Source organism: Staurois parvus, unplaced genomic scaffold, assembly GCF_062004578.1.
Source record: "Staurois parvus isolate SC_StPar_1 unplaced genomic scaffold, SC_StPar_1.0 ptg000006l, whole genome shotgun sequence".
NCBI classification, from domain to species: domain Eukaryota; kingdom Metazoa; phylum Chordata; class Amphibia; order Anura; family Ranidae; genus Staurois; species Staurois parvus.
Genome location: NW_028317802.1, coordinates 9,744,407 through 9,758,417, shown reverse-complemented (window position 1 = coordinate 9,758,417; position 14,011 = coordinate 9,744,407). Strand labels below are relative to the sequence as shown.

The 14,011-nt window shown below is 41.9% G+C and overlaps 1 protein-coding gene across 2 annotated transcripts in view; it reads right to left on the bottom strand.

Moving 5' to 3' along the window:
- Positions 1–13,177, bottom strand: part of HDAC3 (histone deacetylase 3) — a 94,819-nt gene extending 81,642 nt beyond the window's left edge. The window contains exons 1-5 of one of the 2 annotated variants that reach the window (XM_089656476.1): positions 13,051–13,177; positions 9,332–9,414; positions 7,539–7,681; positions 4,941–5,033; positions 2,475–2,556 (exon numbers count right to left, since the gene is read on the bottom strand). In XM_089656476.1, coding sequence (XP_089512602.1) covers positions 2,475–2,556; positions 4,941–5,033; positions 7,539–7,681; positions 9,332–9,414; positions 13,051–13,105 — 456 coding nt within the window. In that variant the 5' untranslated portion in view covers positions 13,106–13,177. The remainder of the gene's footprint in view (positions 1–2,474; positions 2,557–4,940; positions 5,034–7,538; positions 7,682–9,331; positions 9,415–13,050) is intronic. The other variant, XM_089656540.1, reaches the window with a different exon arrangement.
- Positions 13,178–14,011: the final 834 nt, after the last annotated feature.

The following is a 14,011-nucleotide window of genomic DNA, read 5'->3' as shown; positions in this document are numbered from 1 at the left end:
CTGGTCAGGAAGGGGGGTAAATCCTCTGGAGGGCAAGTGGTTAAATACTTTAACCACTTTTTGCAAAACAAATCTATACATTGGCTCACTATAGGTATTATTATCTTAATACCTAATGTAAAACCTTACATTCCAGAAACTCTAGATTTGGATGAACCAAACTGTTACAACTCAATGATAATCTGAGAAGACTGTAACGTAGGGCTTAAGCATAGAGATTCTGTTTTAACAATCATATTGCTTGGAGAATGACGATACAGAAATTATGAATAAAAGACAGTGCAGCGCTAAAAATAGTGAACATATCAATAGGGTTGAGCACTCCTATAAGCTCATAAAAAGTCAGGTAATGAACAAATAAATCTATATATAAACATATAAAACAAAATAATCTGTGACATCAAAGTCCCCCTAAGAATATAAATATGCAAGGTGAAAGTCCAAAAATGTGACAGTAGATGTGACCGCTCTGCTATCCCAGTGTGGCATAAGATAGTAGTATCCGGTAAAAAATGGTAAGATTGCACACTCACCGGAAGCGCAATCTTAATGTGCATAAATCAAACGTATCGACCGGAGGGTCTCCTAAAGGGTACAGCCTTGTAGGAGTAATAGAGATGTCAATCAGAGAGTCCCTTTAACGGGTTATCTGTATTAGGGTCTGGTCCTAGGCTTCTCTCCTCTGGTCCGAGCAGATCACCTGGGGTCCTGGGATGGGGTTTAAATGCTCGGTGCAGAGCAAGAAAAATAGATGCCCATAGTGTAGTATGTTAAAGTATTTACTGAATGAGCATTAAAATATGGGTAGTGATGAACATACATAAACTTAGGCACAGGGTGACTGTGAGCTTGTATAATAGGCAGTATGGAAGCTGCTGAATACACTGACCCTATTGATATACTGATATACTCACTGTTTTTAGCGCTGCACTGTCTTTTATTGCTTGTTGGAAAGGTTTTTGGTTCCCTTTTGGTGCATATAGCTGCTTTTGTATGCGCTCGCTAGGTTCTTACTTTTCTGATACAGAAATGATGTATGTTAAAGAAATAAGTGTGAAGAGAAGTGGAATTTAATACATTTAAATAGAAGCCCATTTGTAGAAAGAGGTCTTGGTCACAGACCTAGATCAATTAGTGATTACCTGCAAATCTTGCATCTACCAAATTTAGGGTATCCTGCAGTTTACAGATTCTTCGCTGTATATCAGCGGGTTACTAAATGGCGGACTGTGGTCCAAGAACGGCCCCAACAGCGCTCCCTTCTGGATCGCCAGCCCGCAATGACACATCCACCGCTGAGCAGGGTGGTCGTCAAGGCAACCGATGACATCACGTGTGCGCCCCAATCCTTGCAGCTCACTAAGCTGTAAGGGGGCACACTGATGGGCACACCCTATTTGGACCTTGGCCAGAAGAAAATTTTAGTGACCGGACCTCCTTGAATTTTAACTCAACACCCCTGCTGTATATGATCACTGAGAAACTAGCAGTTGAAGAAACCCAGGATCAAGTATGCAATTCTCTGTGTATATAATAAACTGGCAAATTAACCACTAGCCTACAGGGCACTTATACCCCCTTATTGCCAAGGCCAATTTTCAGCTTTCAGCGCTGTTGCTCTTTGAATGACAATTGCGCGGTCATGCAACACTGTACCCATATGACATTTTTAAAAATTGTTTGTGACAGACAGAGCTTTATTTTGGTGGTATTTAATCACCTCTGGGTTTTTATTTTTTCTTAAACAAAATTTTGAAAAAAAAGTTTGTTCTTAGTTTTTGTTCAAAAATTTTGTAAATAAATGATTTTTCTCCTTCACTGATGTGCGTTAATGAGGCTGCACTGATGGACACTGATAGGTTGCACTGATGGGCATTGACAGGCATCACTGATGGACACTGAAAGGCAGCACTCATATATGGAACTGATAGCGGCACTGATAGGTGGCACTGACTGGCACTGGCAGGTGGCAAGGATGAGCACTGACAGCTGGCACTGATGAACACTGATAGGTGGCACTGCTGGGGCTACACAGATCATTAAAGCACACTGATGATCAGTGCCCTGATGATCAGTGCACATGTCCCCTCTGAGGGATGCCGATTACCGGCTCTACTACCAGCATTTCCCTATTTACATGCAATCAGCTGTGATTGGACACAGCTGATCACATGACCGAGCTGACATCTTCGGCTCTTTCCGTTGATCGGTGATCCGCTGTGTCCGAGGGACACAGCGCACCACCGATCGCCACGCTGTGCGCTCCTAGAGCAGCGCATGCGTGGTTAGAATGGGACGATGTCATATGACGTCCTCCCAGAACGAGAGAACCGCCTTGCACCTGTCATTACCTTATATGGTGGGCAGGAGGTGGTTAAAGTCTAAAAGACACATGAATCAGTTTTAAGATGATGCACATGTAGCGAATTTACTTTTCATCTCTAATAGTAATGTGTATCAATAAAAAATATTACCTTGTTGTTTAGTTGAGTAGCTCCTTGAAGTGACGCTCCAGTGTACCGAGAGCAAAACTCAAATAGGCCAGGAAAAACTGGACTGAAAAAGGAAAAGAAAAACAAAACAAAACAAAGGAAGATAGTATAAAAATACATTTGACCCACCTAGGTAAGTAGTAATGATCCATAAGCGCTGCGTAAACTGTTGGAGCTATATAAATCCTGTATAATAATAATAATATTTCCTTTCCTGTTATCTAAGACAGTGTGGCCCAACTATATTCTCATATACCCCAAATGATGTAAGCTGTAAAAGTAGCCTCACATCTGCATTGGTGAGATAAAATAGCAAACTGAATGATTTGAAGAAGGCCTGCAAAATAGGAAACAAGCAGGCCCTCACTGGAGCCATCTACTTCTGAAAATGTCAGTTTCCTGGCTTTCATTCAAGACTTTTTAAAAAAGCTCATACTGTAGTATGAGCTAAAAAACTCATTCAGGAATGTCTCTGGACCAACATTACTTGGTTTACTCCAATTCTGGTTTGCAGGAGCATGTCCTCTATAATACATGAATCAAGGCAAACATCTTGAAGACCCAACTATCGAAAATCTTAAATTCTCTTTTCAACATCACAAAAGATTTAAGCATGTGTTGAGTGTATATTGGTGTTTATCTTTCAAGCCTATTCGTACCCAAAAACATTGCTAAACATTTTAGATCACAGGGTTACACAAGATTGGATTATTGGCAAAATTAGCTGGGAGGTTTGAGGAAGGAGTTGTGTGCATTGTTTGTAAATTGTCAAAGATATTTTTAACCACTTCAAGTCTGGACACTTTTACCCCCTTCCTGTCCAGGCCAATTTTCAGCGCTATCACACTTTGAATGACAATTGCGCGGTCATGCAACACTGTACCCATATGAATTTTTTAGCATTTTTTTTAGACAGTTAAAGCTTTATTTTGGTGGCATTTATTCACCACTGGGATTTTTATTTTTTTTTTGCTATGTAAATGAAAAAGTCCAAAAATTTTGAAAAAGTGTTATTCTTATAAAATTTTGCAAATAAATAATATTTCATCATAAATCTTGGCCAAAATTTATTCCATTATCTTTTTAGTAAAAAAAAAACCCAAATTAGTTTATAAGCAAAAATTATAATTTTTAAACTTTTTTTTACATTTATATATTATTATTTATGTTTTTTTTTAAACATACTGTCACCCTAGCAGTACAGTATCACCATGGTGACACTGTACTACTTGTGGGGGGTGATGAAGAATTTTTATTAAACTGATTGCTTTTACACCCATAAAGGCTGCAAAAGCAATCATTTCTTCTCTCTGGCTGCATTCTTGCAACCATTGAGAACTACTATGTGAGCTGTGATTGTTCACAGCTTGTCATATGGTACAAGGCTGTTGTGAATAGTTTTGTACCATGTGACCTCTGTGATCATTCACAGATTTCACATAGTAAGCAATGACGTCAGAAGTGACATCTTGCTTACTACTCTGCATGTGATCACTGATTGGCCAATCAGTGATCACATGATCGGGATCTCACACAGAGGTCCTGTACGCCGATCGGTGTTCCACTGTGCCCAGAGGACACAGCGGGCACCGGATCGCGGTGCTGCACACTCCCAGAGAGCGCGTACAAGCACGGGGCGGGGAGGCCGTTTATAAACAGCCACCCGACCCTGCACTGCCACCGTCCGGCCGTTTATATACAACGGCCGGATGGGAGGTGGTTAATAGACCATAATCTGTGGTATTAGGTGCGAGTTTCCAATGGATTACATTTGTCAGTGTTTGAAAGGAGGAGACAAATAGCCACATTTGAGGTAGCAGCATTGTTCAGGTTTGGAAATTTCCAAGACTGTATACTTTATATACTAGTTGATAGTCAAAGCAGTATATTCTCAGATTAGGTAGAGCCAGTCCTTCTTGTGATAATGGAAGATGAAGCTTAGACAAAGATTCTGGGAAAGGGTGTTTAAATTTCCCATATGAAGGTAGCAATTAAACCAGCACATATCTGCACATTGTTTCCAGGGTATCCCTGAACCGGTTTCCGGATTTAGTGATCTTGCCCGATAGCCCAAAACTTTTGGCAGCAAGTGCATCAAATTCTTTGTGCCCTCTTTGTCAGGCCTCTGCATTAAACCCCACAGGACTCTGTAAATCCCAATTCCCCTTATGACAAATGTATAGTTGAACCCGGTTATCACCACGTATTTCTATTTCACAGGTTAAAGCCAGGGTATGTTGGATATTGGTTAATAAAAAGCTGATGGCCCGACTGCAGAACACAATGTCTAAACTCTGGCAAGTCGAGAACCCTTGGGTCACGACATTCCTACTGAGGAACTTTGACCGCAGGTTACTAGAACTAAGAAATTACACTCTACATTATCTTGATTATGGCAACTCGTGTACCCCCCAGCCGACTCACCCCCCTACACCACATGAACCTTACCCATCTCCCGTTCCCCTCTTCTCTGTCTTTCTTCTTACTTTTCTTCTTTTCAAACTTTTAGCTGCCTCCTGCTCCTCCGTTCGATCCACCAAGCTGAAATCATCACACGCACTCCAGATTTCGAGTTTTAGTAATAAACCACGTCACCATTAGCTCCTGTGGGCATACTTGATGCCTCTTTCACAAACTTGTTCACTCTCCACCACTGATGTGCTTCGCTAAATTTACCTTGTCTGTTTATACTTAAATTTACTCTTTGTAAGCGGTCAACACAACTTCTTTTACACTCAATTGTAACTCTTAAGAAAACTCAGTAAAAAAAATTATTGAACCAGAAGGTAGCAATTAAGGAATTGATTTCACCAAACTTGCATTTATATAATGAATAAAAGGCTTCCTGTAACTGGCTGACATCATCCATCCACTTCAGCCAATCAGATGAAGCTTTGCATTCAAAATACAACATATCCTGTGAATGACTGAGCAGGGCTCAGTCCAATCGATTTTGTTCTGGGAGCAGGAAGTCCCTTTACCATTGCTGGAACACAGAGCTGTATACTGTATGTAACTGATTCTACATATATGGTTTATACAGCGCCGACAGTGGGCGCATGTATTAGTGAAGAAAATAGTTAATTTGGACCAGCTTGTTCCAAATGGTGGGACAACCATTTGTGCCTGTGCCATCCCTTTGGTCTTCCCATCTCTTTTTCCCCCTCTTACTCTTGTTTTACAAAATTCCTTCTTTTAACATTACACCAGAGATGACTTTCTTACATTGTTAACATAATCTACAGCTGTCACTGCTTTTTTATAGCTGTGGTGTACATCCATTTTTAAATTATTTAACTTTGTCATCATGTTTAAAAAGGAAACAATATGGATAACACCATCACACAAGCCTGAGTTGGGCATATGAAGCAGACCTTCCCTGTGATTCTTTCAAATGTTGCTTATTGAAATGATTGCTCACTCATTACACAGAGGTACTTGATAGCTTATTTTTCTTAAACGTTGTATATATCAAGAGATGACTATACCTTTTGAAAATGTTTTTAAAAATATTGAAATGAAAACACTGCATCTGTGCTTAAAATGGACCAATCAGAAACTTGCATAAACTATGTGAACATAATCCTGACATGTCAGAATCAAAGTACAAGTTTTCAAAACTCAAGTAACAGGGTCTTGGCTGTGGACAAGAACCTGGGTCAATTATGTCATCAGGGTGCTGTAGGTGGAGGGAAGCATTTCTTTAATCACCCCTCTCCAGTATTCACTATGACTGCGTCATTGTAACTTTGTAGTAAGTCGCAAGGTAAGCAGCAGCACAAAGGGGTTGAGCTGTGTAAGGCGATACACATACACACAAATGAGAACATGAAGACTAATGCTCAGATGGAAAGGTTTTAAAAATGGGTAAGGCTGGGTAAGAATTGGACTCCTGGAAATAGGTTGTAATCATGAAAGGAGCCAGAAGATGGTAGCCACCTTCTGGGAAAAATTAAAGACAAAAGCATTGTCAGAAAAATGTGATCTATTTGACAGGCAATAAATACCTGCATGTATTTATGTTTCTATATATTAAGGACTAGCTCACACAAGCAAGCCACACCAAATGTATGGCTGTTGGTGTGCAGTAGGAGGAACAGTGACAATGTGCCAGGATAGTTTTTCTTTTCTTTGTTAGAAGTTAATTGAAATGTCACAGGTGACATTTCAGTCAGTTAATTTTACTGCAGCACCATAGCAATGCAGTAGTTTGCATCACTACCCCACACAAAAACAAATACTGCATGCACTTCTTTTTTTTCAGTGTACACCACTGCAATCATGTTGTGAACGAAGTTCATAGAAAGCAGGGTAAACTGCCTTGTCTTTGCATTGGGACCACACAGGACAAGGGTACCCAGCACAAATGATGTGAAAGGCCCTAAACCTTTCGTGACCAGGGTTCATTAATGCTTAAACACAGTAAAAAAAAAAAAAAAAAAAAAGTGTCAGAGTGATCACCTAATCAAGGAACTTGGATTAGTTTCTGATAGCCAGTGCTTACCACGACTGTCACTGACAGACAGTACTGAAAACCAGTAGCCATAAAGTGTTGACTGCTGGTTGTCAAAGGGCATAACATATATTAACTTATCCCCTGCAGGGGAATGTTAAGTGTATACAATGTATAACTAAAACAGAAATTATTACATTTGAACTTAAGACAAGCAGATAACAGTAAAAAATAAGTATATGTGTATATGTAAACTGTCTTATTTGCTGAGGAGTTTCTAATTTAATACAGTGAGCCTTGTGATTCAGATACGCCTGCCAGACAGCAAACCCAGGTCCTGGAGCTCCACTGCCTCTTGTTCAGAGAACTTTCTTTTTTCATTCTCAGAGCAGGAGTTTTCAAATCACATAAGCCCATGGCAGGAGACAATAGTATTTCTAATCTTAGAGGATCAGGTTATGGTAAAATTTGTAAACCTCAGATTTGAGGTAAATCAAAATGGCTCCTGACTTCTACTGTAAGACATGGTTTTAACGTTATGTATGTGTGTTCATGCAAATTAACCCCTTCATCCACAATCTGTGTATACTTACCAGTCATCACCGACATTGAATGCGTTAAGACTTTTAGTGAAGCCTTGCATGTTGTTAGGGCTCACTCTCTGAAGGAAATCAATGTAGTCTTCAGAGTGAAAGCGGCACATGTCATGCTGTGAAGCTTGATATGGTTTAAAGACCTGCAAGTCAATGCATATATAGAGCAATCACAATAACTATACATTTTTGAGAGCCGATTTAGGAAGGCAGGAAATAAAAAGTGGTTGCCCATATCTAACCAGTCTTGTGTTTAATTTACCAGTTAGGGCCCATTCACATTAGGTTCAGTTACCTGCATTTTATCTCATGGAAAAACACAGGTAACTACAATGACACACAAAACAAGCCATGTTAAGATAGAATGCCGTGTTACAGTGTGTTCCAGAGCAGTGAAATATTATACATCAGATTTGCATAATATTGCACTACTCTGCATGGTCCCACAGGTCACTACACACCGTCCTGCTGTGCAGTGCCATAAATGAGATGGCACTTTCTACACTTAAGATAAAGTTTTGAGCTGTGTGATGCGATAAAATGTGCAGAACAGAACCCTGTTGCATGATTTTGCAGCCCAGAATGCTATGGGCAACAGCAGTTTGGGCTGCAGGGCAGTGTGCGTGGGCCATAATAGAATTAAAGCTATCAAAATACATTGGTCCAAAATGTGCACACATAGCAGCAAGAATCACTGTCACTCCCCATATGCAAAGCAGGGTGACAGTGATGTTGATTTACTAAAGGCAAATAGACTGTGAACTTTGCAAGTGTAGTTGCATTAATTTTCCACAGAGCTTAGTAAATGTGGTGAAGCTCTGCTGATTTCCATCACCCAATCACATGTAAGCAAAAATGTTTAGTTTTTTTTCCTTGAATTTGATTAGGTATTTTTTTACAAAGTGAAGGTTTGCCACCATGCACTTGCAAAGTGCCCAGACTATTTGACTGTAATAAATCACCCTTATTGTTAATTCCAAATAATGCATGTTGTGTTGTCATTACTTCTGCCATGGATACATGAGTGTTGTCCAGCACTCTACAATCTAATACAAATTTGATGTTGGTATCTTTCAAAGCGGACTCAAAACTCAGTAATCTGCCAGCACTAAAGAAACGTGTATATGAAAACACGTAAACATACCTACACGACTCGTGTCTTTCCCCAGTTATAAGAAACCTAGCCACCATTGCGCTCAATCCCACCCTGCCATTTACAGACAAAAGGTTATCTTCTTTTTCCTTATTCTTTGTGCTGGACCATTGATGAAATCTGTGCCAAATCTCACCCATGCAAGTGAGGCGGGAGCTGCTGCATGCCAAAGTAAAAAGGCATTTTTTTCCCTGGCGAGCTCAGGAAAAAGGCCTTTTTACCCTCCCAGAGATCACAAGAACTGCCCGGACGGCAATGGCTAAATCATATTATGTGTGTAGTAAAAGAAAGCTTTGGGATTCTACAGGTAATGTAGGGCCCATTCACACCAGGTGTGGTAGGACTGCGTGGACCGACTATTCAAGAACAGTCTCACCGCAAGACAAGGCAAAATGCCTTGTTTCCTACCTGGTCAGTTTACAACACTGCATTGCATTGATATGCACTGAAAAAAGGTTAGCATGCACAACTTTTTTTCAGTAATTGACCGCCTTAATGAAGTGTTTGTTTTGACTTTAATTCGAAACCCATCTGTTCTATAACGTGCTATTTCAACATATGGAAATAGACCCCCCCCACCCCCCCAAAAAAACTCAAGCTCAAACAGTTGATATATCTGTACATTTTTCATTATACTTACAATCATCTTTTTATACAGCCCATAGTGAAGGACCAGACTGTGTGTGAGAGCCAGGCGGTGTGGTTTCATGGGATGACCTGTGCCTGAAAAGTTGACAAATGTTATTTTTGTATTTCCTTAAGGTTTCTCTCATGACATTACATAATAAAATTTATCTATTAGGGCTCAATCACACAAATGTTAAAATGGTGTGAATTTCTCTGACCAAACAATTAGAAACAGACTTCATGAGGGTGGTCTGAGGGCCCAACGTCCTCTAGTGGGCACTGCCCGGCACCATAGAGATCGATTAGCATCTGCCATTGAACACCAGAGTTGGCAGGTCCGTCACTGGCGCCCTGTGCTTTTCACAGATGAGAGCAGGTTCACCCTGAGCACATGTAACACAAGTGAAAGGGTCTGGAGAAGCCGTGTAGAACATTATGCGGCCTGTAACATCGTTCAGCATGACCATTTTGGTGGCAGGTCAGTGATGGTCTGGGGTGGCATATCCATGGAGGGACACACAGACCTCTACAGGCTAGACCAGGGGTGGGCAAACTTTTTGACTTGAGGGCCGCAATGGGTTCATATATTGGACCCGGGGGCCGGACCAAGAGTAGATGAATGATGTGTATGTGTCATCCATAGTAAGTATAGTAATATTCCCCCATAGTAAGCATAGTAATTAATCCCCCATATAGTAATTCATCCCCCATATAGTAATTCATCCCCCATATAGTAATTCATCCCCCCTATAGTAATTCATCCCCCCTATAGTAATTCATCCCCCCTATAGTAATTCATCCCCCATATAGTAATTCATCCCCCCTATAGTAATTCATCCCCCATATAGTAATTCATCCCCCCTATAGTAATTCATTCCCCATATTAAGTCCCCAAGTCCCCCCTGTGTCAATTCACTTACCTTTGCTCCGCGCGTTCCGGTGTAGCATGAAAATCTGTCTCCTATGAGGATCTGTCCCCCTCGACGTATCTGCGCATGTGCCAGTTTCAGGCAATAGCAGCCGATCGGCGATCTCCGGCACATGCGCAGATACGTCGAGGGGGACAGATCCTCATAGGAGACAGATTTTCATGCTACACCGGTCTTCAGGGCGGACTGTGAGAGGAGCCTAGCTCCGCGGGCCGGATTAAAAGATCCGCCGGGCCGTATACGGCCCGCAGTTTGCCCATTGCTGGGCTAGACAATGGCACCCTGACTGCCATTAGGTATCGGGATGAAATCCATGGACTCATTGTCAGACCCTACGCTGGTGCAGTGGGTCCTGGGTTCCTCCTAGTGCACAACAATGCCCGGCCTCATGTGGCGAGAGTGTGCAGAAGTTCCTGGAGGATGAAGGAACTGATACCATTGACTGGCCCCCACGCTCGTCTGACCTAAATCCAGTAGAACATCTCTGGGATATCATGTTTCAGTCCATCTGACACCGCCAGGTGGCACCTCAGACTGTCCAGGAGCTCAATGATGCCCTGGTTCAGATCTGGGAGGAAGTACCCCAGGATACCATCTGTCGTCCATTAGGAGCATGCTCCGATGTTGTCAGGCATCCTTACGTTCTTAACACATTACCCAGTCCATATCAGTATAGATATCTAACATGATATTTTTCCCCATTGAGATCTGACGTGTTTTCAAAGTGTTACTTTATTGTTTTTGAGCAGTGTATGATGCCCCACTTACAGTTTTGCATCTTTGATACAGTCAGTATAATGCAAGTGTTAACAAATGTGCGTATGGTTTGTTTTTAAATAGAAAAATGGAATACACCATGAGGGCTTGTTAACACCACATGCAGTCCAGTGCATTTTTCTTCTGCATCAAAAATGCATGGACATTAGGTTATAAGGGTCCCACGATCTGACAGCGTGAGGAAAGTGCAGCCGAGAACCGGCATTTGCATTTCCCGGTGATCAGCGTGTCATTGGACACGGCTGATCACGTGGTAAAAGGCCGCTGTGATTGGCCTTTTACCACATCACGTGATCAGCTGTCCGCAGCTTAGTTTCTTCACGGCTCTGTGTGCCATGTTTGCAAGGGCACAGCAGCCCAGTCATTGAAACTGGCCGCTGTATTTGCTTTTCCTGCAGGAAAAAACTCCCTGTACTTTTTTTTTTCTTTAAACACAGTTGAACGGAAATGGCATAGTGCTTTAGTACCATGTGTTTTAGCGTGCGGGAAACCACACTGCATTTTTCAGTGTGTGGGGGTGCCATTAGGACTTAGTGGCACCTCTACGCATTTTCTTAAAAGCAGTATGATTTTTGCTGCAGAAAGAAGGCAAGTATAGATGTTTGGATTGTTTAAAATTTTTTTAATTCCCAAACATCTCCTTTAGGCCTTGTTTACACAATACGTGCAGAAAAACTGATGGAACTGATGCACAGATTTCACTTGCTGATATCAGTTTTTATGCACATTTCAATGAGTTTTATAGATGGTGCAGATACCTGCACGTGATACTAATGTTGTGGAGTGGACAGTGCTCATAGAGAACAATTGATTTTGTTGTGCCCTTGCAGAATGCGTGCAGAAAAAGTGATGTCTCTGCACCACAGTGTGAATGAGGCCTTAAAGTGTTACTTAACCCAGGAGCCTGCATTCACTATATAGCTGGTCTCCCATAGTACACAGAACATGAAAATGCAATTATTTTAGTAAGTATAAACTGCTAAATACCTTTTATTATAAGCAATATAGAGCAGTCTTATGACTTCTATCAGTGTCCAGCCGAGCATTGGTTAATCTTTTAGGAGGAGTTTTCATTCTGCTCTGACTGTCCTATGAGGCTGCATAACCCCTGACCTCTGTCTGGACAGTGCTGATCGGCCATGTGCTGACCACATGCACTCTCCCAACAAAAAAAACTCTCTAGCAATACACACTAAACTGAGCATATGCAGAGTGACTCCTTGAGCTCTGTACTATCAGCAGATGGATTGGTGATAGTTGAAGAAGGGGAAGATCAAAGAAGTCAGGATCAAACAGCCTTTTTAAACTATGTGTAGGATTAATCCTTTAGGTTCCACAGTGACTATAACAAGCATGCTTTCCTGCATATACCGACTGATTTTATAGTTGTGGGTTTAGTGACACTGTAAGTGTTCAGGTAAGGGAGGGTTATACCTGCATTAGTGTAGGGTGCATTTATCATCTCTAGGGAGGGGACTGCATGATTTTTAATTTGGTTTTGGCACCTGAAACCCCGGAGCTGGAATTCTGGTGCTGAAAATCAATGTGGTACAGTCTGCCGCACCCAGGAGTTAGTTTGCTATTACAACATCCTGGAGGTGATGCATACATTGGTAGTGGCTAAATCGTTAGCACTTCCACCTGGCAGTACTAGGGTTACTGGTTCGAATCCCAACCATGGCACCACCTGCCTGGAGTTTGCATGTTTTCCCTGTGACTGTGTGGGTTTCCTCCAGGTATGCCGATTTCCTCCCACACTCCATAGACATGCTGGTAGGTTAATTGACTCCAGTCTAAATTGGCCCTAGTATGTGTATATGTGAGTTAGGGACATTAGATTGTACGCCCCTTGAGGGTTAGGGACTGATGTGAATGTACAATATAAGTATGTAAAGCACTGCGCTATAGAAGTACCATAAATAAATACACCCAGCACAATAGACACTCGTCTACTATCACACAACTATCAGACTATCACACGCAGCAGCAGCGTGCCAGGCACATCTCCGCTTATACGTTCCCTCACCATAGTGAAAGTTCCCGACGTCCGGATCGTAAAAATAGGCGACAGTTTTCGACATTTTGAGGAAACGAACACAACCAATTACACAGGACCAGAATGCCGCCGCCGCCGCTTCCGCTGGCGCACAGGAAATACATCACTCGGTAAGCGCTGCCGACCCCAGTCTCCTTAGCGTCACTAGTTTCCAGGTCGAACTCCCTCACAGCATAGAAAGGCGTGGTCAGGGAATGGGTGTGCGAATGGTGCAGAGCTGTGCTCACGAGGCTGAGGGTTTCTGTGAAAGAAACGTGGGCTAGGCCGCATGGGGATAGAATAGGCCATGGCTGCAGTTCCGTCGTCTAATTGCAGTCAGCTTCATGGTTGACAACTGCAGGATTGTGAAAGCATAATACATGCTAAGGCAGTCACCTTAAAAAACCTTTTGCAAAACAATAATAAATGCATTCATATTATTAGAAATAAACGTGCATAGATCTTTTTTGCAAATGAGCCTGCAATGAATTGGAACCGTAATCAGTGGCTGCTGGTTTCATCACCAGGCTACTTCAGACCTACTGACTTTCATTAACCACTTGCCTATCGGGTGCTTATAGCCCCTACCTGCCCAGGCCAATTTTCAGCTTTCATTGTTGCACTTTGACAATTGTGCAGTCATGCAACCCTGTACCCATATATCACATTTTTATCATTTTTTCACACAAATAAAGATTTCTTTTGGTGGTATTTAATCACCATTGGGTGTTTTAGTTTTTGCGCTATAAACAAAGCAAAAAAAAAAAAATTTTTTCTTGGTATTATAACATTTTGCAACCAGGTAATTTTTCTCCTTTGCTGATGTGCATTGATGAGACTGCACTGATAGGCAGCACTGATGGGCCCTGATAGGCTGCACTGATGGGCACTGACTGGCGGCACTGATGGGTGACAGTGCTGGGCAGCACTGATGGGCACTGGTGGGTGGCAC